Here is a 21,690-nt window from a genome sequence, read left to right as displayed (position 1 = left end):
CAAAAAGTGTTAGATTTGTGGCTTCTCTTGAGGCCTCGCCCAGAAGCAAATCCTGAGTGGAGGTCTCGGTACAGCCTGTCTGTTGGGGGCATGGGATGGGGATACCCGCGGGGCAGCTCAGCCCACTCCTGCCAGGGGCTCCCCAGAGCTGCTACCTCCACCCATGCCCTGCCGGGGCGAGGGCGCTGGGGTATTTGCCCACGGCTGTCGCTGCTCACCCTCCGAGGCCGCCTCCCTGCCACCGGGACACAAGGGTACGCTCGCTGCCCGGCCAGAGATCTGGGAGGCCGAGGGGCGGCTGGAGCCAGACCCCTCGGCTCCAAGGGCCCAGATCCCAGCTCCACCAGGACTAGCTGTGTGGCCTTGGGCAGTTTCCACACCTATGAAACGGGACAGTGAGCCCCACAGGCCGGTGAGGGGACAGGGTGCCCTGGATGACGTGCGGTGCTCGAGGAATAAACATCGGGAAGCGTCAGCCGTCCTGCTCTCGTGCCAAGGGCAGGCCCCGTGCTGGGCTCTCACCTAACGGCTGCGCGCCTCCCACCCCTTGTGTGGATTGGGACTTGGCCCGAGGCCGCAAGGCTGGCCCGCAGCTGAGCTGGGTTCACAGCCAGGTGTGTTGCCTCCCCGGGGCCCCCGGGATTCTAGGGGGCCCTCTTCCCGGCTGTGTGAGTGGCCCCTGGGCCTCAGGCACCCCGACCGGAGTGCGGGGCGAAGAAGCAGCACCTTCCCAGAGAGGCGCTCACGGGATGGGCCTCGCTGAGAGCCTGGGACGGAGCGGGGCAGCCTGCACCTCAGCGGGGGCTGAGGAGGGTGTAGCTGCCGCTGGCCGGGCTCCCGCCACCGCTGTCACCCAGGGGGCAGGGAGAAGGGATCCGAGGGGCGCCACACTCTGTGCCGGGTCAGTGTCACGGGCCCCCCATCATCAAGACGCAAGCCCCACGTCGCCTGCCTGGTTTAACTCCCCCACGAGACAAACCCGAACACGAGAGCGGTCCCCATGCTGTGTCCTAGAAAACACACCCCTCAGGGCCAGCACCCCACTAAAAGGACACACGGACCCTCACCCAGGCGTCCCTGGCACGGAGCCTGCCTCTCCCAGGGCACCGCCCCCAGGTCAACACTGCGGGCCGCCAGCGTGGGGGCCGCGACCCTATGACCTCCGACCTACGCACGGCTCCTTCCGGAGGCCCGGGGCCCAATGAGGGGCTGGAGGAGGTGGGCCTGGAGCCCGAGGACCCCGCCCAGCTGGGCCTCGACTGCCGAGTCTCTGCGCGGCCCCCGCAGACTGGACCTCCGCCTCGCCTCTGCCAGACATGTCCAGCCTCCAGGCGCTGTGCTCCGGCCTGCCCTTGCGGCCCCTCCCAGAGAACCGGGGACGCTGGGCCGGGGTGCCCCACGCCCCGGTCAGGACCCCCGGCCTCAGCCCCGCTGAGGAGCAGGTAAGAGGCTGGGCCCCCTCCTGCAGGGCCGTTTGCCCTCTGGGTGGTCCGGCTGGGCAGTGCCCACGTCCTGCTTTGAGCCGTGTGTGCCCGACTGCTTCACACCCAGTATCCCTCATTCTTTGCCCAGCGGCCGCCCTGGGGTGTAGGACTCCGGCCCCCATTTACTGATGGGGAGGGACCCTGGGGCTCACGACCACCCAGCCAGGAAGCGGGGGCCTGTGGCCGCCTCCAGCCCAGGAAGGCGAAGTGAGCGCAGGAGCAGGACTGCAAGTCCTGCCCCAGCTTCCGGAGCCTGAGCCACCAGGTGCCCCCCTCCTGACCATGACACACAGGTGTGCGCAGGCGGCTGGAATGAGGCAGGGAAAGAGCTTTCTCTTGTTTTCCTTTACTGAGGATGGCTTGACGACCTCCGGAACCGTGGGGGAAAGTAGCAAATACAAGTGAGCGCAGAGATTGAAAGAGGGATCCCGCCGCCCGGACAGAGGCTGCCGCCCTCCCGGGGCGGCCGTGAGAGGGAGGGCACAGGGCGTGCAAACTGGAGGGGCTGGCAGGCGGGTCAGGAGGCTTTAGAGTTTCCACCCTGGTCACCTTCCTGCTGGGCGCCAACGCCTCGACCTTTGGCGTGGGGACCCAGAGGGCTCTGCTGCCTGCGCATCCCAGGGGCCACCCTGATGGGCGGTGATGGGATCAGCTGAAGGGCGCGGGCCCGTGGAGTGGGGTGACATGCGTTCTGGGGAGTCTGAGCTGTGGAAGGGGCTGAATCTTTGGTGTGGGTGCCCGGGGCGTGGGGAGCCTGCAGCCTGCTGGTCCTGGGGGACAAGGAGACATAGGCGTATGGCTCTGTGCCCCTCCCCCTTCCTGCTGCTGTTTGGTCTTTGACCCGGGTTCTGCTGCAATTCTCTGGGCGGTAGGAGGCCGCTCCGGGGGCTCCTGGTCGGGGCTGGTCACCAGAGAGACCAAGCCGTGGTTGCACGTTGGAACTTTCAACGTGAGGGGCGGGGAATGGAGTTAATGATCCATCATGCCTACGCCTGCCACATCCCCCAGCTACAGGGTTGGCAGTGTCCGGGTTTGTGAACACGTGGAGGTGCTGGGGGCGCCTGCCCCCACCCCCGCCCCCGCCGAGGGTTGCTGCTCACCCGTACCCGTCATCACATCCTTCGTTATATTAAACCGGCGACCATGTTCCCCTGAGTTGTGTGAGCCATTCTGGCGAATTATTAAACCTGAGGAGGGGCGTGGGCTCCCCATTTCTAGCTGGTTGGTCAGGAGCACAGGCGACGATGGGGCGTGTAATTGGCGTCTGAAGCGGGGCCGTCTCGTGGGGCTGAGCCCTTAGCCTAGGGGTGGGCTCTGGGCGGACTGCGGTCCACAGTGTCCCGGCTGGACTGAAGTGTAGGACGCCAGCCGGGTGGCAGGAGCGGTAGGCGTTGGAGGGCCCACGCGTCCACTCCCTGCCGGGACCTGCGAGAGGACACGAGAGCTCCTCCTGGACAGGCCCAGACCCAGGGACGGCTTCCCCAGCGGCCGGCTTTACGCTTTCCTGTGGCTGGTTTTCTGTTTTATTTAAACGTCCCTTTGAATTTTGACACGAGCTATTTTTTTTTTAAAGGTGTTGGGGGTAGGAGTTTAGTAATTTATTTATTCATTTTTGCTCTGTTAGGTCTTCGTTTCTGTGCGAGGGCTTTCTCTAGTTGTGGCAAGCGGGGGCCACTCTTCATCGCGGTGCGCGGGCCTCTCGCTATCGCGGCCTCTCTTGTGGCGGAGCACAGGCTCCCGACGCGCAGGCTCAGTAGTTGTGGCTCACGGGCCTAGTTGCTCCGCGGCATGTGGGATCCTCCCAGACCAGGGCTCAAACCCGTGTCCCCTGCATTAGCAGGCAGATTCTCAACCACTGCGCCACCAGGGAAGCCCCTGACATAAGCTTTTAAAGGTAGTTATAAGAGATAAATCAAATATTATAACGTTTTATAATCTTTTGGTGTCTCCTTCCAGACACTTTCTATGTGCACACAAGGTGTGTGTGTCCATCCTTCTTAAAAGCATAAGTGGAAGCTTTCCATACAGGCTGGTTTCTTTTGAGGCTGTTCCTTGTTGGTGCCTTTCGAGCTGCCCCATTGTTTGAACTGTTGTTGTTTTTCGTGGTTTGGATGAATGAAAGCATGCTCCAGTCTTTGTTCTTCTTTAAGTGGATTTCTCATGAAACGCAGAGGATGGTCTGGCTGTCGTGTTTCAGTCACTGTGGGACTGTAGTGCAGAGGGAGCATCTTGTCACATCCTGTTAGAAAGGTCCTCGGCATCCCCACTCCCCCACGTGCAGCTTCTCTTACTGATATTTCCCCAAAGCGTGCCCCACGCTCAGGGGCTGTGCTGGACCTGAGATCCCAGGTCTGAAGACTTCCCACCACTGCTGACCATAATCCTCAGCTTCTTGAGGGTGGGGTTCTGTGGGGCTCACTTCTGGGTCTTCAGTAATGCCAGAGCTGTTTGTTGAATGAGTGAACAAGACCATGTGCTAAGCGCCCGAACCAACACCCTCCAAGAGTTCAGCGGGCAGGAGAAACCTAGGAAAGCTTCTTGGAGGAGGTGGTCTTGGCACCAGGGCCAAGGTTCCTAGACTTGGAGATCTGAGAGGCGAGGCATCTGGGACAGGAGGCAGTGAGCGGAGATGCAGAGACGGGCCTGTGCAAAGTAAGCTGGGGTGGACAAGGTCCCACGTAGGCCCAGGCTGGGTGCCGACCTCAAGAGCCAGGCCCAGCCTGACTACTAGGGGGCCTGGATGCCCACCAGTGTGCACTGTGTCGGGAGCCCAGGAAGGTCTCGGAGCAGGAGTGTGAGTTGCTGCCTGGCATGCTGCCCACAGAGAGCGAGGGCTGGTGCAGAGCTCCTAGGGGGGCAGGTGGACTGGGGCCCGGCGTGGAGGCCATGAGTGTGCAGACGGTCGTCCTGGCAGCTGGCCCCCCAGTGGCCCATGTGTGCCAGGTGCCGGGTGAACAGCCCTGTGAGGTGGGGGCCATCTGCTCATTTTACAGAAGAGGAGGCTGAAGTTCAGAGAGGTGAGGTGTGCAGGCTGGAAAAGACAAGGGGAGGGCTTCTCCCCTCAGAGCCTCCTGAAGCACCAGCCCTGCTGCATCATCTTCCAGCCTCCAGAGGCTCCTGCATTCCTGGGCTCCTGGGCCCATCTTCTGTCCTCAAAGCTGGCAGCACAGCACATTGAAATCCCTCTTTCTCACTCTGAGCCTCCCCCCTCCTCTCAGAAGGACGCTTGTAATTACTAGGGCTGACCTGGATGGCAGGGTCATCTCGCATCTCAAAATCCTCCCGTCATCACATCTGCGAAGTCTCTTTTGCCAGGTAACATAACATATCCCGGGGAATATGGTGTGGACATCTTTGGGGGCCATGATTCTGTCCCCCATCCCATCAGGCACCCAGAATTCTCCAGCGCAATGGCTGAACACGGGACTTTTATAAAATAATCCCATGACCCTAAGGGTACAGGCCACGGAGCTTGTCCGCTTCTTACGCCTGTGAGGTCAAGGTCGGGGAGATGGAGGTCTCTAGAATTCTGTCCAGTTTATGTGCCTTAGGTACTTCTTATTTTGCCAGTAAGAGCCCACTGGTAACTGCGTTCTATGATTAACAGGCCACAATCTCACCTGTGAAAATCCACGTGCTACACAGCAGGCCCTCCGGGGCAGACTTGCCGTGGAGCTCAGGTGGTAGCACTGCAGCTCGAGCGCCAGCTGAGCCCGGGGGTGCATCCCCAAGTGTGGCCCCCACGGGCTCTTCCTGGCAGCCTTTGAAGTAAACTGAAGACCTTTTAACAAGGAAGCTGCAAAGCTGGGGAGGGGGAGAAGCAAGAACTGCCCCAGGCTCTGGCTTGTGTGTCTGTCTTTACGGGGACAGGAGGGCGCAGCGCTGCACTGTGTGCTGGGCCGTGTGTGTTATCTCATTAGCCGTTCCAGCGACATGGCCAAGCTGGCGCCCCGAGAGATGCAGAAACAGGCGGGCGGCCTCCCGGGCTGGTCCAGCCGGTGCTTAGCAGGGCCCGGTAGGCGGCTGTGCCTGCCTTTCCGAGCTCATTGGGAAACCGTCCCGCCTCTCCGCCTGGCCTGTCCTCATGGGGCCTCCTCTGCGGAGGCCGCCTCTCTTCCCCCCGGGGGCAGGTCACACGCCTGTCCGAGTTGCATTTTCTCGTCCTGACCCCGAGAACTGCCCCCATTCACAGCTTGGAGTATTGAATCCAGGCCAGCAGAGCTGCTGCTTTTTTAATTGTTTCACTCAGGAAATAGTCACTGCAGGCCTGTTATGTAAATTCAGACACAGAAGATAAAGTTATTGAACAAAAGTATAATAGAAGACAACTTTGCTGAACTAGTAAAAATGTGAAATTTCAGATTAAAAGACAGTTTATCGTTGAGAGGACAAAAAGAAACCCCAATGTAGAATAGTCCGCATGAAGACATATCCGGGCTAATTTTCTGAATTTCAGGGATAAAGAGAAATTCACCAATCCTGAGATGGAAATTGTACACAAGGAGAAATAGCCCACCAGCTGTGAAGTGGGCTTAGGGGGTGGGAACTGGTATTCGTTAGAAAATTAAATAAAAGAAGCTACAGTTGGGTAGGATGTATTAGGGCCCGTGTAGTAAGGCCAAGCCTCCCGTGGAGTGTGTGTGGCTTTTGAAACTTTTCTGTAAATGTTCAGTTTCTCTTGGCGAGCTCTGATTAGAAGCTGTACACTGATAGAAAAAACCACCCAACCTCTGCTTCGAGGTGTAACATGGACCCCAGAGGCCCAGGCCGAGGCGACCGGGCACAACCTCCAAGGGCCCAGCCCTCCTGACCTCTGGCGCACGCCTAGCCCTGCCTGCCCTTGAAGCCGTGTCCCTGGCCTTCTGCAGCATGTCCTTCCCATGCCGGCCTCTTCCCCTCCCGCCCTGCTGCTGCGTGGCTTGCACGTGCCTCCCCGGGGGTCCCGGACAGCAGCAGCAGCAGCTGGGAACCCGTCAGAAGCGTGAGTCAGAGACGCTGCAGGCGGGCCCAGCCCTCCGGATGCGCCCGACCCTCTGGGTGATTCTCAAGTCTGCTGGAGTCTGAGCACCTCCTGTGGATGTATTTCTAGCCGCCTTTCGATTTTTCCAAGAGAGCAAGGATTACGTGCCTTTATTCCACGTGGACCTTAAAGCGGGACTCGCTGTGCAAACCTTTGCAAGTTCCCGTCACTCCTGAGCTGGAGTTGGCCTTGGCTCCTTCCTGATCCACCCTCCGCCTCCTCTCTCCTCCCACCCCACGTGCCTCCAGGCCCCCAGTGACACCCTTGTCATGCTGTGCTGGACCTCAGGGCACACGGGACAGGCTGTCCTCCTCCTGGGCCTCTGCCCTCGGCTCCTGGCCAGGTCCCGGCTCTCTGTCTCCCGGGCTGGCCCTCCGCGCCGCCTGCCCACGTGCTGGTGTCCTTAGGGCCCAGGCCGGGGCCATAGGCTCTTCTCCTGTCACCTCTGCCCACCCGTCTTCTCTGAGGCTCACACTGCCTCCCCCTCGGTGGACCCGTGTCGAATGAATACGTTCACACTGGCTCCTCATCAGGCCCCCAAAGCGGTTCGTTCTCCAGGGTCAGCTGGTTGAAGGAATGGCCCCGACGTCCACCCCGACACAGGGTCGTCACCCCGCACCCCCAGCCGCAGGCTCCTGCCGGGTGGTGGTGGTGGTGGGGCCCTTTGAAGGGTCTGCCGGGCCCCTGGCCCTGCTTGAGCTCAGCGAGACTGATGGTTGGCAAGGAAACAACCAATGGTGAAGCGGCCGAAGACGCAAAGCCTGGCTGGGAGAGAAGCGTGGGGGTGCTGAGGGTCAAGTCGGCAAGGTCAAGGCGGGCCCCCGAGGACGGGCGTCTGGACTGGGCCTTCGAGGAGGGGGCTCCCAGGGAGGCAGCTGGCACAGGGGCTGGGGCAGCGGGAAGGGAAGGGGCCAAGGCGCCGAGGCCGAACAGGAGCACGAGGGCCACCTGCAGAAGGCTGACGGGTGCAGGAGTCGGGCCGCTCTCCACGGTGCGATGAGAAGGCTTAGGCACTTCTTCCTGCTCTTGGGCGCCTGTCCCCGGCTTCAGGCACTGCCCCGGGCCTCCCGGAGCTGTGTGCCGCCCGAGGCTACTGGCCACAGTGGGTGCTGCTCCACACTTGCCCAAAGAGCCTCTGGCCCCGGCTTGTCAGCTTGCCCTCCCCTTGAGTCTGCACCTGCCGCTGTAGCCACAGGCCTCGGGGCAGCCCCTCTCTGGTCCTTGCCTTGGGTCAAACAGCCTGGTCCCCCGGTGAGCAAGAAGAGGGAGGGACTCGAGGGCTGCCGACGGGAAGCAAGAAGGGTAGTCAGGGAAGGCTTCCTGCAGGAGGCATCACGGTAGGCTGGCCTGGGGCGAGGACCAGGCAGTCTCCGGACGGGGCCCTGGGTTTCTGAGTGGAGCAGAGGCAAACCCAGGTGGGTAGCTCTTGGCCTGGAGGCCGCGCCCCCTGCCATCCTCACCTCTCTCCTCTGCCCCCACCCCCAGCTGGCGCTGAGGAATGCTCTCCGGTACTTCCCCCCGGACACCCAGGAGCTGCTGGCCCCCGAGTTCGCCCAGGAGCTCCGGCTATATGGGCACATCTACATGTACCGCTTCTGCCCCGACATTGAAATGAAGTGAGTGCTGCGGGCACAGCTTCACAGGGGCCCAGAGTGGGAGGCTCCCTGGAGGGACCCTGCTGGGGGTCAGGACACAGTGAGGGGGAGGTCCAGGCTGTTCCCACTAGGAGGCCCATGGATGCATCCGCCCTGGGCCGGGCTTGGGGCTGCAGCCAGGTCCGGGCAGGAGGATGTGCCTTCCTCACCGGCCCCAGGAGGTGCTGCCCCTGCCCGGGCGTCACACTCTGAGCACCCTTGTTCTTGGAAACGCCAGAAGCGCAGACTGCCTGGAACGACCCCGCAAAGCAGGGGCCACGTGCCCCCGCTCCTGTCTGGGCCTGCTGGCCTGGCACCCACCGCAGAATTGGTACCCAGGAGCACTGATGGCCTGAAGGAAAGGACGGATGAATCAAGTCCACCTGGAGGAGAGGCTTCAGCTTTGCTCTGAAGTCCACTTTATCCCAGTTGGAGCCTGCCCACTGGGGAGGGAGGGCGGCCTGGCTGGGAAGGGCCCGGCACAAAGCAGGAGGGCCTTTGGAACCACCTCCTGCTGGGAGTTCCAAGGCGCCTTCTGCGGGATGCCAGGGCTTGCTGTCCACCTCTGCGCCCAGCCCAGGCTGGGCCCAAGCTTTAGCAGGAAGGAAGCCTGTGCCCGCCCATCGTCAGGCCTGGCAGCTGCACCCCCTTTGCAGGGCCTACCCAGTGGAGCAGTACCCCTGCCGGACGAGAGTGGCTGCAGCTATCATGCACATGATCATGAACAACTTGGACCCTGCCGTGGCCCAGGTAAAGGCCAGGAAACGGGGGCCAGGGGCCAGCAGGGGAAACGGAATGGGAGAAACACATGAAATGCTCTCAAGCTTTTTATTGAGAAATAATGATAGATTTGAGGGAAGTTGCAAAGACAGTGCAGAGAGGACATCATCCCCTTCTCCAGGGTGCCCCCAGCAGCTGCATCTTCGGTAACTACGGTGCAGCATCAGCACCACGACACCAGCGTTGGTACAACAGGCACACGTGTAATTTTACATTTTCTAATAGCCACACGCAAACTGAAAAGAAACAGATTTAATACTGTAGTTTGTCCCAATATATCCAAAATATTATCATTTAACATGTAATCATCAATATAAATATTTTGTAGTGTTTTTTTCCTACTAAATCTTTGAAACCAGGGGTATATTTTACCCCTAGAGCTTGTCAGACAGGCTGTGGCTCAAGTGCTCAGTGGCCACACATGCCTTTCCTGGCGTCCTTGAGCGCCAGGCTATACCTCTGACACCCATATTCAAGGAAGGTTAGGCTTCGGGGGTCCCTGAGTATTTTACTTGAGGGTGAAAGCATCCTAGGATGTGACCATTCCAGGTAGTGGCAGGAGCTTCCTCAGCCCCGGCCCCGAACAGACCCCTGACACTGACCCCAGACCCAGCTCTGACGCTCACCGCAGGCTGAGCACTTACCCGGTCACGCGTGGGCTGCTGTCCCCGGTCCCTGCCCCTTCTGGCTCCTCCCCTGCACCCCACTCGTCCCTCGGGGGCTGTCGGCCACCTGGCCCCTGAGCCCGGCGCAGGCAGGGGCCTCCCTTCCAGGCCCGCGTCTCAGACAGCGTCGTGTCCTCCCCAGTTTCCCCAGGAGCTTGTGACCTACGGAGGAAACGGGCAGGTGTTCAGCAACTGGGCTCAGGTACACTGGACTGTGTGGCCTGGCCCCGCCCTGACCCCAGGCCTTTCTTCCCCCGCGTCCTCTGTCCTGGAAGCACCTTACAGACCAGGCTCAGGACTCGGGCTCTGCCGCCCTGATGCCTGAGATCCCAGCCCTGGGGGCTACTTGGGGACATCGGAGGTCCTGAGGGAGAGCCGCTGGAGGGTAGAGGGCTCCGGGCAGGACGGCTAGGGCCTGGGGGCGGGTGGGGGGGACTTGGGGCTGGCGCAGGTCCCCCGCTCACAGAGCCCCCCGTGTGTCGCTCTCCCCGCAGTTCTGGCTGACGATGTCCTACTTGTCCCAGATAACAGAGGAGCAGACGCTGGTGATGTATAGCGGGCACCCCCTGGGCCTCTTCCCCAGCAGCCCCAGGGCCCCGAGGCTGGTCATCACCAACGGGATGGTGGGTCCCAGGGCAGCGGGGAGGGCCAGGTGCCCGCACACCCGCCCAGCCATCGTCCCCAAGGGCACGGCGCTGCCCCCGGCCCTCAGCCCAGCCCTCTCGTGCAGGTCATTCCCAACTACTCCTCCAGGATGGAGTACGAGAAGCTCTTTGCCATGGGGGTTACAATGTAAGTGCTGTTTCACCTTATGTTATGGCCTTCACCAGGCTTTATTACAAAACAACGCAGCAATAGTAACTACAACTTGGAAAAGCCCTCACAGTCAAAGCTCTATAGCACGGTTTCGCATTTATGTATTTCCTGCTAGTTTTCATAGGTACGCCTACAATTTTCATATAGGTGTGAGCAAGTGAACGTACAGTTTGAATCCTACTTTTGCAACAATTTACTCTCGGTTTCAAACATACAGAAAATTGACAGAATTAATAGGGAACACCAAGATTCTGTGATTAATACGCTACTCAATTCACTAGATCTCCTGTCTGTCTGTCTATCCATCCCTATATCCACGATCATTTTTCTGATGCGTCTCAAAGTAAGCTGCAAATATTGTTGCCTGGAATTCAGTATTTGTCTATATTTTTTTTTCTTTTTTAATGTTTATTTATTTATTTGGCTCCATTGGGTCTTAGTTGCAACATGCAGTATCTTTAGTTGCGGCATGAAGACTTTCTTAGTGGCAGCATGTGGGCTTCTTAGTTGCGGCATGCGTGTGGGATCTAGTTCCCTGACAAGGGATCCAACTGGGACCCCTGCATTGGGAGCACGGAGTCTCAGCCACTGGACCGCCAGGGAGGTCCCCACAATTTTTTTGGTCTTGAAGTGAAATTTACATGTCACGAATGCACAGACACACACATCACGTGCTCCGTTCTGTGAGCTCTGACGATGCGTGTGTCTGTGCAGCCCCTGAGCACGCTGTCACATTAACGCTCCAATTGGAGGTGTTCCCTCAGGTGGTGTAGAAGGAGCCACAGTGAGAAGGGAACCTCCTCCCTCCCAGACGCCCCAATTCACAGCGTCTCCTGTGTCCTGCCCGACATCCCGTGTGTGTGCGGATGCTCGGCGGGGGTGACTCGACAGCCAGGGACAGCGCCCTCTGCACCTGTCCCCGCCTCGGGATTCGGGCTGACTTGCTCGGTTTCACCGGCGGAGCTCAGTTGCGCTGTTATTTATGTAGCTCACTTGACACCTGGTTTGGGTTGTTCCCGGTGTTCTGGGAATGTAAAGAATGCGACAGGACATCCCTGATCCGCACGTGTTTGTGGGTGTCTGGGAGCGGTGCGCTGGCATCGTAGCACGTAAAGTGTGAGCAAGTCTGCCATGCTGGGGGCCAACCTGCTGGGCCTCAGGCTGATAGCCTATGAATGATTGTAATCATGGCTGCCGCCACTTGTTGTAGGATTTACAGAAGCCTCTGAGCTAGGGGCCCTTATTAACCCATTTTGTGGAGGAAGAAACTGAGGCTCAGAAACCCAATTACCTTTTTCCTTCGTCATAAGTAGTTACTGTTATTATATAATAAGTTGCTGTTACTATTAGTTATTATGAGGCCTGACGACCTCTTCTGTACCAGTGGGAGCAGAGGGATAGTCGGCATCCTGAGTGTGGCCGTGGACCAGCCCCTGTGCTCCTGTCCTGCAGGCTCAGGAGAGAAGTTTAAAAGGGCAGAGCTGCAGAGTCAGACCTGGTCTGGCTGCCCCTGAGTGCTGAGCCCAGGCGCTGCGAGCAGTTGACCAAAGTCAAGATGCAAATCACCATAGAGGTGGGAAGGGGTTACCTGTATAAGGAATCTGAGAACTGCTGACCAGGGCAAAGCCTTTTCACCATCAGGCTGACAAAAATGGAACTGGTCCCCTCTGTGGTGGGGGGTACGTGGGGGAACAGGCAACCAGAGGCTGGGGTGTCAAGGTCTATACAGCAAGGCTGGGGGAGCGGGAGGGCCACATCCAGTGACTGCGGTCAAAGTCCCAAATGGAGACAACTCTGACCCCATGATTTTACCCCCAAGAGTGATCTCAGGATCAGCAGCAGTGGATCGCGTGAGACAAAGGATGGAATCAGAAGGACTCAAAATCGGTTCCCAGCCCTGCCGTGTGTCCCTGTGCGACCTTGGAACTCAGATCCTATCTGTAAAGGCGACATGGGTGGCGGCCACCAGGGAGCACGCCCTGCGGTGGGGTCTGATGCTTTCACCCGCCTCCCTGGTAGATATTTATCATGTCAGCATGATTCTCTTACATCCTGTCATATTCACACAAACTTGCAAGGCAAAGGTCATGACTCCCCATTTTTTGGAAGAGGAAGCAGAGGTTCTAATGGTCCAGTGCTTTGTCCCAGTTATGGGACAGGCTTGGCATTCAGATCTGCGAGAATCAGGATCCACCCTGATCCAGAGGAGAGAACGTCCAGAAAGTGGCTGGGGGACAGCAGCCTCGAGGGTCTCCTGATGTCAGTGGTCCTCAGGGAAGAGTAAAACTAAGGCAACAGCAAAATTTCCCAAAACATTGCCAACAACTCAGATGTTGGTTAATTATCATCTGATGCAAACAGGAGTGCTTATGCCCTGCTGGTGACAGTCACTCTGGAATGTGATGCTATTAGTATTTTAAATGTTTGCACTAATGCCCTGGCACCCCATTCCTGGATTTGACCCTGGAGGGCACGGCAGGGCCAGGGAGGTCGCTTACTGCAGCCTTGTCCTGTGGCCCAGCCGAGCCACCCGCCTGACCAACAGGGAGAGGGGACATCCTGTGACCTCTAACGGGGTTGACTGTGGAGCCACGAAAGGTCTGCAGGTGCTGACATGGAAAGGCCCCTATAGGCCTTGTGTCTGGGGGAAACACAGCTCCAGAAACAGTGACTACAGGACAAGGCCATTTATGTAAATGGCAGTGACCGCTCACACAAAACTAACGCCGTTCGCTGGACTCGGCCCTGCATGCGGCACGCGAGTCTCAGGTGTCCCCTGACGGCTGGCAGAGCTCCCCTGCCCGGCCCCGGTGAAGGCGTCTGGACGTCCCGGGACTGGAATCCCGCGGGCTGTCCGGATTCAGGGTGTTGCCGGGAGGCCGTGGCCCTTTCCTCTCCGTGTTCCCCCGGCCCCGGGTCTCCTCCTGCAGGAGTGGCTCAGCTCCCCCAGCTTTGGCCACCACGGGAGGGCGTGGTGACTCACCCTCACCTGGAGGTGCTGGGTCACGTCCGCTCTTGTCCGTGTGGCTAAATGTTTCCCGGTGATTTGACTACAGTTTTTAAGAGAATGAAAGCTGTCTGTGCACGGTCTGAGGGGGACCAGAAGTGGGGAACTGTGGCCTTTTCTAGAGCTTTCTTTTGTCTCTGAAGGAGAAGGCAGTGCTGCACTTGGGGTGATGACAGTGCGTTCTAGGCCGTGTGCAGTGGGGCGCCAGGCACCGGCTCACCCCGCTTCCCCCTCTGTGGGCAGGTACGGCCAGATGACGGCGGGCAGCTACTGCTACATTGGTCCCCAAGGCATCGTCCACGGCACAGTGGTGAGAGACAGGCCACGCCTGCCCACGGGCCTGGGGGTGGACAAACTGGTGTGGATCGATCGTGAACCCGAGGGCTTGCCCTGCAGCTCACCATCCTGAATGCCGGGCGGCGCTACCTGGGCGTCCAGGACCTGGCCGGGAAGGTCTTTGTCACCTCCGGCCTCGGCGGGATGAGTGGGGCTCAGGCCAAAGCTGCCGTCATCGTGGGCTGCGTCGGCGTGATTGCGGAGGTGAGCTGGTGGGAACGCCTCCCCGCCCTCCCCCAGAGCCCCCCACCCCCGCCTGCCCCCTCTTCTCTCGCCCTCACCCCCCAAGCCTCCCAGCCTGGGTCCCCAGGGCAGCGAACGCCCCTGCCTTCCAAGTGCCCATCACCTGCCAGGGCCAGAGCCTGCCTACACTCTGCCGTGAAACCACCACCCTGAGGCCTGGCTTCCCTTGCCCCCGGGCCCTGGAGTACAGCCTGTGAATAAGTGAGCCAGGCTCCCCCATAGCGGACAGAGCGCTGGATCGGGGGAGAGCCGGGGAGAGCGCAGGAGCCTTCCCTCTGGCTCTGGGTTCCTCCGGCAGGAAGAGAGGAAGGGAGCGGAAGAGGAGGGGCGGCCGTGAGGAAAGCATGGGGGCGCGTGCCCGTGGGGTCTGCACTTGGCCGACAGTAAGCCTGTGACACGCACAGGTGCACTTGTTAGGAGCCCACTTGGCTGCAGGTGACAGAAAACCCAACGAGAGCAGCTTACACAAAGAGGGTTTTATTTTTCTCATGTAACCAGCAGGGCTGGCATTGGCTCAGCAGCTCAATGTCAGGGTCAACATCTCTAGATTCTCTTGGGCTTCCCTCGTGCACACACAAGTGGCTGCCCCAGCACCAGCCATCCCATCTACATCCAAGGCAGGGAAAAGGACAAGTGCCAGCTATGGCTGACTCTCTTTTGGCAGGAAAATAATGCCTTAGAAACTCCTTCTTTTACTTCATCAGTCAGTATGGGATCACACGGACGTTCTTATGCACAAGGGAGGCTGGAAGCGGTGGGAGGGCGGCTGTGATTAGGTAGGATGTGATTCATCCCCTGGGGCCGAGCACAGCGTCGCCCTGAGCAAAATCCAGGTGCTGATGCAAGACAGGAGGGGGAGTAAGTGCTGACAGCAGCTCGCAGGGTCTGCCTGGCCCTGTCGGGAAAGGGGGTGATCTACACCCGTGCCTCGTGGTCCCAGGTGGATGGAGCGGCCCTCGTGAAACGCCACAAGCAAGGCTGGCTGATGGAAGTGACCGACAGCTTGGACCGCTGCATTGAAAGACTCAGGTACAGTGTCCGGCTCGGGGGGAGACCGGGCTGGGACCTTCTAAATTTCTGCTTCTCGCTGGTCCCTTCCACGAGCGTGGGGGAAGCCCGTGTGCATCGTGGTGCCCATACACATGGTCTAACAGACTTCAGTAGTTTTCTCGGTGACCCTGACGCTCGGCCACAGTTTTGCAAAGAGCATGTCTTGCGTTTCTCCCCGTGGAGCCTCAGTGCCCAGCCCGGAGCCTGGCGCACAGTAGGTGGTGCTCGGATCTGCTCAGCCCCTGGGAGGTGGAGCTTCTCAACAGGACCCCGTCAGGTTCTGCAAGGCCCGTCCTCCTCCCCAAGGGGGCCACGACGGGTCCTGTGGCGCTGGGCCCCTCCCCGCTGCATGCCGTCTCCTCAGCTATCTCAGTGGGGACGGGGCAGGGCTTCCCTGGAGGCCGCTGATCAGGCACCCTTTTCGAAGCATCCTCTCAACGAATTTGCTCTGCAGAACTGAGCCCCGTGTGGGGAGTTTGCCTCTGCACAGGGGGCTCCACCTGCTGCAATTAGACTCGCCCAAGCTCTCCACGGGGCTTATGTAAAAATGTTCAAAGACACACAGAGTGTGAGAAATATTCCCATTACCAAGACTGGATACTTTTTGGACATAGATCTTTGAAAACTGGCAGAAAACGCTCCGTTAATCACAGGAGAAGTTCCAGCCTCCTAGTGTGGCCTGAAGGGTCCCGCCTGATCTGGCTCTGATCCCAGGGGTGCATCTGGAGCACACGTGCCCACTCGCACACCCGCACATACACACTCGCACGCTCACACACACTTTCAACCACTGTGACATTTCTGTCATCTCTAAATATCCCTTTTCCGTCTGCTGGCTCCCTCTTGTCACACAGTTTGGGTGCTTAATTCCACAGTCACACGTATGAACACACACGCAGTCCAAACCAGTGTAACAAATGCCTTAAGCAGCCGTCTGGTCACATTTCTGCTCCCCGAGATGCAGAGATGCAGATGGGAATGGTGACCCTCCCATGTCTGTGGGGCTTTCGTGTTTTCAAATCTTCTGTTTCCCCCAAATATGCTTTCATTTTTTGTCCTTTTATTTTTCCAAGTAATGTTTGTTTATTTATTTATTATTATTATTATTTTTGCTGCATCGGGCCTTTGTTGCTGCGTGCAGACTTTCTCTAGTTGCGGCGAACGGGGGCTACTCTTCATTGCAGTACGCAGGCTTCTCATTGCAGTGGCTTCTCTCTGTTGCCAAGCACGAGCTCTAGGTGTGCGGGCTTCAGTAATTGTGGCTCACGGGCTCAGTAGTTGTGGCTCACGGGCTCTAAAGCGCAGGCTCAGTAGTTGTGGTACATGGGCTTAGCTGCTCTGCGGCATGTGGGATCTTCCTGGCCAGGGATCGAACACCTGTCACCTGCATTGGCAGGCACCTGCATTGGCAGGCGGATTCTTAACCACTGCGCCACCAGGGAAGCCCCGCAAATAATGTTTAGAGTCATCTTTAGGGACACCTGCAACTTAAGGATCGCCTTGAGTGAGCTCTACACAGACCCCTGTTAGGGTCCTCGCAGCAACAGCCCTAATTCTGCTAATCGAATTCTACACCTTGGGGTGGGGAAGGATTGTCACCTTTGCCAGCCAGTCCTCCCGAGGGCATTCAAGTCTGCTATTCCCCTCAGGCCTGGGTCGTCAAAAGACACACCTCATGGGTCCCTGCATCTCAGGCCTAGGCTCACACATGGTGCTTTGGGTGTCTCCTGGGCCTTCTGCATACCCACCAGCTTGGGGCCTGTGTGTTGGGGGTGGGTAGCCGTGGGCAGGTGCGATGGGGCCATCTGTGCTGCCCTGCCCTTGCCCCTTCCAGGGAAGCGAGGAAGAGGAAGGAGGCCCTCAGCCTTGGTTACCATGGCAATGTGGTGGATCTTTGGTAAGTGGCGGGAGTTGGCAGCCTTGGGGACACCGGGTGAGCCCCCCCAGCCAAGGTCCCAGGCCAGGTGCTCCCAGGACACAAGGCTTCCAGTGTCAGCTTGCGGCTCTGCTCTCAACCTTCATGGCCCGGATCCTGGCCAAGCTCACGGCAGCCTTTGCCCAGCCAGGCAGCCCTCCCGCCAGGGATCTTTCCACAGGGAAAGCAGGATGAGCCTCCATGCCTGACTACTGGGCGTGTGGGCTGGGAAACGCTGCGTGCCCCCCTGGCTGGACCCTGAGCTTGGGCCCCGGCACTGCCTGCCCTGCCCTGACCACCTGAGTCTCCCCAGGGAGCGCTTGGTCCGTGAACTGGACACGACGGGGGAGCTTTTGGTGGACCTGGGGTCAGACCAGACGTCCTGCCACAACCCGTTCAACGGTGGCTACTACCCCGTGCAGCTGGGCTTCTCAGAGGCCCAGAGCCTCATGGCCTCCGACCCTGCTGCCTTCAAAGCCCTGGTCCAGGAAAGGTGATGCAGGTCCCAGGGCTGCTCGGGGGAGGGATGGGGGCACACATGGCCTGCAGGAACTTTGGACTGGGAGGCTCTGGCCTCTGCCCAATTCTCCTGGGGCAGCTGTGTGGCCTCGGGCAAGACCCTTAACCTCTCTGGGCCTCGGTCTCTTCCTCTGTCACACGGGGTCATGGGCTCCCTGGCCTGTGGGTATGTTGGGGACAGACTGGGGTGACATTTGCAAAACACTGGGGGCAGCTTCCAGCACGTGTGAGTGCTGAGCAGGTGCTGGTGGAGGAGAGCCTGAGGCGCTTCTGCAAGGGGCAGTTGCTTATTCAGCATTGAGTCTGGCCCCGGCGCCGGGCTGGCTGGCTGACGACCCGACCCGTAGGCGCTAATTTAGGGGCTGCCTGCAGGGTCCTGAAAGGGGGGGGGACCTGAGGAGCCAGCAGGGACGGGGGCTTCCAGGAAGGAGGTGCTGGGGGAGGAGCCAGCAGGGGGTGGAGCCAGCAGGGGTGAGGTCAGGTGGGTGGAGCCAGGAGGGGTGGGGTCAGCAGGGGTGGAGCCAGGAGGGGTGGAGCCAGTCAGGGGTGGTGTCAGCAGGGGGTGGAGCCAGGAGGGGTGGTGTCAGCAGGGGGTGGAGCCAGGAGAGGTGGAGCCAGGAGGGGTGGGGTCAGCAGGAGGTGGAGCCAGGAGGGGTGGGGTCAGCAGGGGGTGGGATCAGGTGGGGTGGAGCCAGGAGGGGTGGAGCCAGTCAGCGTGGGGTCAGCAGGAGGTGGAGCCAGGAGGGGTGGGGTCAGCTGGGGTGGAGCCAGGAGGGGTGGGGTCAGCTGAGGGAAGACTCAGCAGGGAGGTGGGGCTCGTGGGGTTCGGCTGCGGTTACAGCCCTGGCGGGCAGTGCTGAGCTGACCACTGACCACACCTCTCGCAGCCTGAGGAGGCACGTCTCGGCCATCAACAGGCTGGCCCAGGAGAACTTCTTCTTTTGGGACTATGGCAACGCCTTCCTCCTGGAGGCCCAGAGAGCAGGTGAGAGAGAAAGGAGGGGGGTCCCCTCTCTGCAGGCCTCGCGGGCGGGGCAGTGTGGCCGGCGGGTTGGCTCCATGTGTCCCTTCTGGAAGCTGGCCCTGCCAGGGCCTTGGTCTCGCTGGGCCTCGGTTCCTCCAGGTGATGCTGGGTCTCTGCGCACAGGGGCTGATGTGGGGAAGACGGGCGCCAACAGGACGGAGTTCCGCTACCCCTCGTACGTCCAGCACATTATGGGGTGAGTGGTGGGCCCTTCCAGCGTCTGTCCTAGACATGCAGGTCTGAAGATCTCCTCCTCTCCCCACTGCTCAGGCCACGTGCTGAGGCCTACATTCGGCCCCAAGTGGTCACGTCACCGGCTCACGGGCTTTCCACCCCAAAATGCAGGGGGAAAGGAGCTGGAAACGAGAGACCCTGTGCAGGGCCTCAGGGAGAGAACAGGATCGGCCACGCCCGAGCCCCGAGTGGGCGGCCGAGGGCCTGATTCCTGCAGCCCGTGTGCTTTCCTGGCCACGTGGGCCAGAACAAGCTGGGACCAGGGAGCAGCCGGAGGGAGAGGACAGGGTGGAGTTCGGGCCTGAGCCGCTGGGGTCAGGTGGGGTGGGGAGCAGCCCCAGATCTGCGCTGGAAGGGACCCCCGGGGGGCAAGAGAGGCCCGCATCCTTCTGAGGTTCATTGTGGGAGGGGAGGGGCCAGAGTTGGGCCAGGGCCACTGGGTTGTCCCCAGGGGGCAGTGGGAAGGGAGCCCAAGAGGGGCTGGGTGGGCGCATGAGCCCAGGGAGGCCCCTGCATTTCTCTGCCTGGAGTCCCCTTGGAAGGTCAGCCTACTTAAAGCAGATTTGGCTTTAAGTTTACTGTGTGTCCCAATATTTAGTTTCAGTTGCCTGGTTTCCAGGTTGTCTCCAACAGCAATTTAAGGAATTTCTGCTTGTCTGTGTCCCAGCTCCCTGCTCCTGCAGCCAGAGGTGGTACAGCTCTGAGAGGGGCACCGGGAGCTGGGGGAGAGAACACCGAGGGGACAGAGTGGGGTGGGGGAAGTCACCGTCCAGTTCGTGGCTCAGGGGCTTCCGGCAGCAATTGTGGACACCGACGCCCCACTCACTACACAGGCCCCCACGAACCACCCGCCTGGCGCACGGCCCTCACCTCCTCAGTTCTGGAGCCCCTGCGGCCTCGCCGACCATGGACCATGGTGACGCCAGCCAGGGGGTGCAGCCAGCCTGGGAAGCCTCCAGGTGACGAGCCTTTTGCCCTTGCAGGGACATATTCTCCCAGGGATTTGGGCCTTTCCGCTGGGTGTGCACATCCGGGGACCCGCAGGACCTGGTGGTCACGGATCAGCTGGCCACGTCAGTGCTGGAGGAGGCTATTGCTGGTGGAGGTGAGGCTGTTGGTTGGAGATGCTGGTGGACGGGTGACCCCCAGAGGCTCTGACAGACACCTGCCTGGTGGTGCTGGGCAGCCTGGACACACGGTCCCCTGCCTGGCCCCGTTGATGGTGCTCTGGCTTCCTGTAGCTGCCCCTGTGTCCATCTGCACCGTCCCCTCGTGTCCAGGCCCCTCTGCGTCTCCGTGTCACAGCTCCTCCAGGCCATCTGTGGTTCCGTCTGTGGACACAGACAGGTGCCTCTGCCCTGCAGCCTTCGCGAGGGAGGGTCTGTGCCGCCCCCCACCATGGGGCAGGGGCTCCCCGTGCCTGTGACACCCTTTCCCCTCTCCCTGCAGTGAATCCGGCTGTGGAGCAGCAGTACATGGACAACATCCGCTGGATCCGGGAGGCCTCCCAGCACCGGCTGGTGAGGGCTCAGCCTGGCGGGGGCAGGGTGGACAGCTGGACCATGCCCGGGGTGAGGTGCTGCTTGCCACCTGGGCCAATTTGGTGATGTCCCCACTGGCCACCTCACCCAGGGGCCGCTGGACAGAGAAGCCCAGGACCTTTCAGAAGGGGGCCTGGGCTCCGGGGCAGGCTCCCCTCACTCCCCTGCTGGGCCCTGGAGCCAGGTCTCCCAGCTCCCCCGCTGTGTGGCCTGGGGTGAGTGGCTTGGCCTCTCTCAGCCTCCCGTACCATCTGCACGGTGGGGATGCTGGAGGCGGCGCGTGCCCCCTGGCTGTGGCCTGGGGCTTGGAGCAGGCCCTCTGACGCTCTGAGGTGCCAGGGCTGGGGGGACGGGCGTTTCTGTGACTGTGAGAGTGACCACCAGTCGGATGACTCGAGGTGGGGACTTGTCTACCCGGCCCTGTCAGAAGGGTGTCTCTGACGAGCTGACTTTTGGACTCAGGTCTCAGTGGGGTTGGGGACTGGGTGGGGGGAGTGACAGTGGGGGAAGCGGAGGGGTCAGGCAGTGCACAGGCCTGAGGAGACAGCCAACCGGATGCACCAGGGCAAAGTGAGAAATGGGTGTGTGGGTCACAGGCCTTTGGCCACAGACCCTGATGGCCGGATGCCGCCACCACGTCTGGACCAGTGGGTCCTTGGCCTGGGCTTCAGCCAGGCCTGCCCCGAGCTCTGAGCCCCGTCTCCTGGGCTTCCTGGTCCAGCTCTGTCCGCCCAGGCTGCCGCCGCCTCCGGGCCGTGGTCACAAATGCATTTCTCCACAAAAGCCTTTATGCCAGCCACCTGGAACCTGAGACGCCCACGGCTGTTGCTGTTGGACTTGAGGGCCTGGGCCCGGGAGGGTGGGGCAAGAGGTGGAGATGGGGGCCCGTCCAGGGAGGCCCGGAGAGGGGGGGCACGACCACCAAGAAGGGGCCGGAAGGGATGCGGGGCTGAGGGCGTGTGGGCGGCCAGCTGGACGCCGCCCCAAGCCTGTGAGCGGGACCGTCTCTTTGTGTTTGAGTTAAAGTTACTTGGACATTATGTCTTTCCCCCTTGTTTCAGCTTGCGCTCCCCCCTCCCTCCATCCCTCCCCCGACACTCCCTCCCTCTGTCCCTCGTCTCCTAATAGCTGGTGATCACAGAAGGTTGTCCTTTTAACAGTTTAATTATTTCTTCTAAGGTACACTCTTGACAAAGCTGGCAATACTGTGTCAGTTCCTCCCATTTTCTGTTTCTGGATCCAGGAAATCTGAAAGGTTGCCATGCTGGTTTATGGTACAGTTTTTCCTAAAGGGTTTGAGGCAGCTGGCGCAAATAAAGTAAGGCCTTTGGGTGGAAAGCAGGAGGCCGAGGAAGCCACAGGCTGACCGAGAGGCTGGCATGCGCGGGCCTCCTGTGGACGCCCCCCACCCACGCTTCACCC

The 21,690-nt window shown here is 60.2% G+C and overlaps 1 protein-coding gene across 4 annotated transcripts in view; it reads left to right on the top strand.

The window, feature by feature from the left end:
* UROC1 (urocanate hydratase 1) overlaps positions 1 to 21,690 on the top strand; it is a 44,949-nt gene that overhangs the window by 8,095 nt on the left and 15,164 nt on the right. For 2 of the 4 annotated variants that reach the window (XM_081247201.1, XM_081247202.1), the window contains 14 exons: positions 7,990 to 8,120; positions 8,795 to 8,888; positions 9,726 to 9,785; positions 10,078 to 10,206; positions 10,314 to 10,375; positions 13,650 to 13,716; positions 13,803 to 13,946; positions 14,926 to 15,014; positions 16,870 to 16,932; positions 17,264 to 17,443; positions 18,357 to 18,454; positions 18,617 to 18,689; positions 19,711 to 19,832; positions 20,177 to 20,247. In XM_081247201.1, the coding sequence (XP_081103327.1) occupies positions 8,089 to 8,120; positions 8,795 to 8,888; positions 9,726 to 9,785; positions 10,078 to 10,206; positions 10,314 to 10,375; positions 13,650 to 13,716; positions 13,803 to 13,946; positions 14,926 to 15,014; positions 16,870 to 16,932; positions 17,264 to 17,443; positions 18,357 to 18,454; positions 18,617 to 18,689; positions 19,711 to 19,832; positions 20,177 to 20,247 (1,284 nt within the window). In that variant the 5' untranslated portion in view covers positions 7,990 to 8,088. Of the gene's footprint in view, positions 1 to 1,233; positions 1,443 to 7,989; positions 8,121 to 8,794; positions 8,889 to 9,725; positions 9,786 to 10,077; positions 10,207 to 10,313; positions 10,376 to 13,649; positions 13,717 to 13,802; positions 13,947 to 14,925; positions 15,015 to 16,869; positions 16,933 to 17,263; positions 17,444 to 18,356; positions 18,455 to 18,616; positions 18,690 to 19,710; positions 19,833 to 20,176; positions 20,248 to 21,690 lie in introns of those variants that run through there. The other 2 variants (XM_081247200.1, XM_081247199.1) reach the window with 2 other exon arrangements.

This window comes from Mesoplodon bidens (genome assembly GCF_964165515.1).
Source record: "Mesoplodon bidens genome assembly, chromosome: 10".
Classification (NCBI taxonomy): domain Eukaryota; kingdom Metazoa; phylum Chordata; class Mammalia; order Artiodactyla; family Ziphiidae; genus Mesoplodon; species Mesoplodon bidens.
Note: the sequence above shows the minus strand (reverse complement) of the source record. Positions and strands in the feature narration are given on the sequence as shown.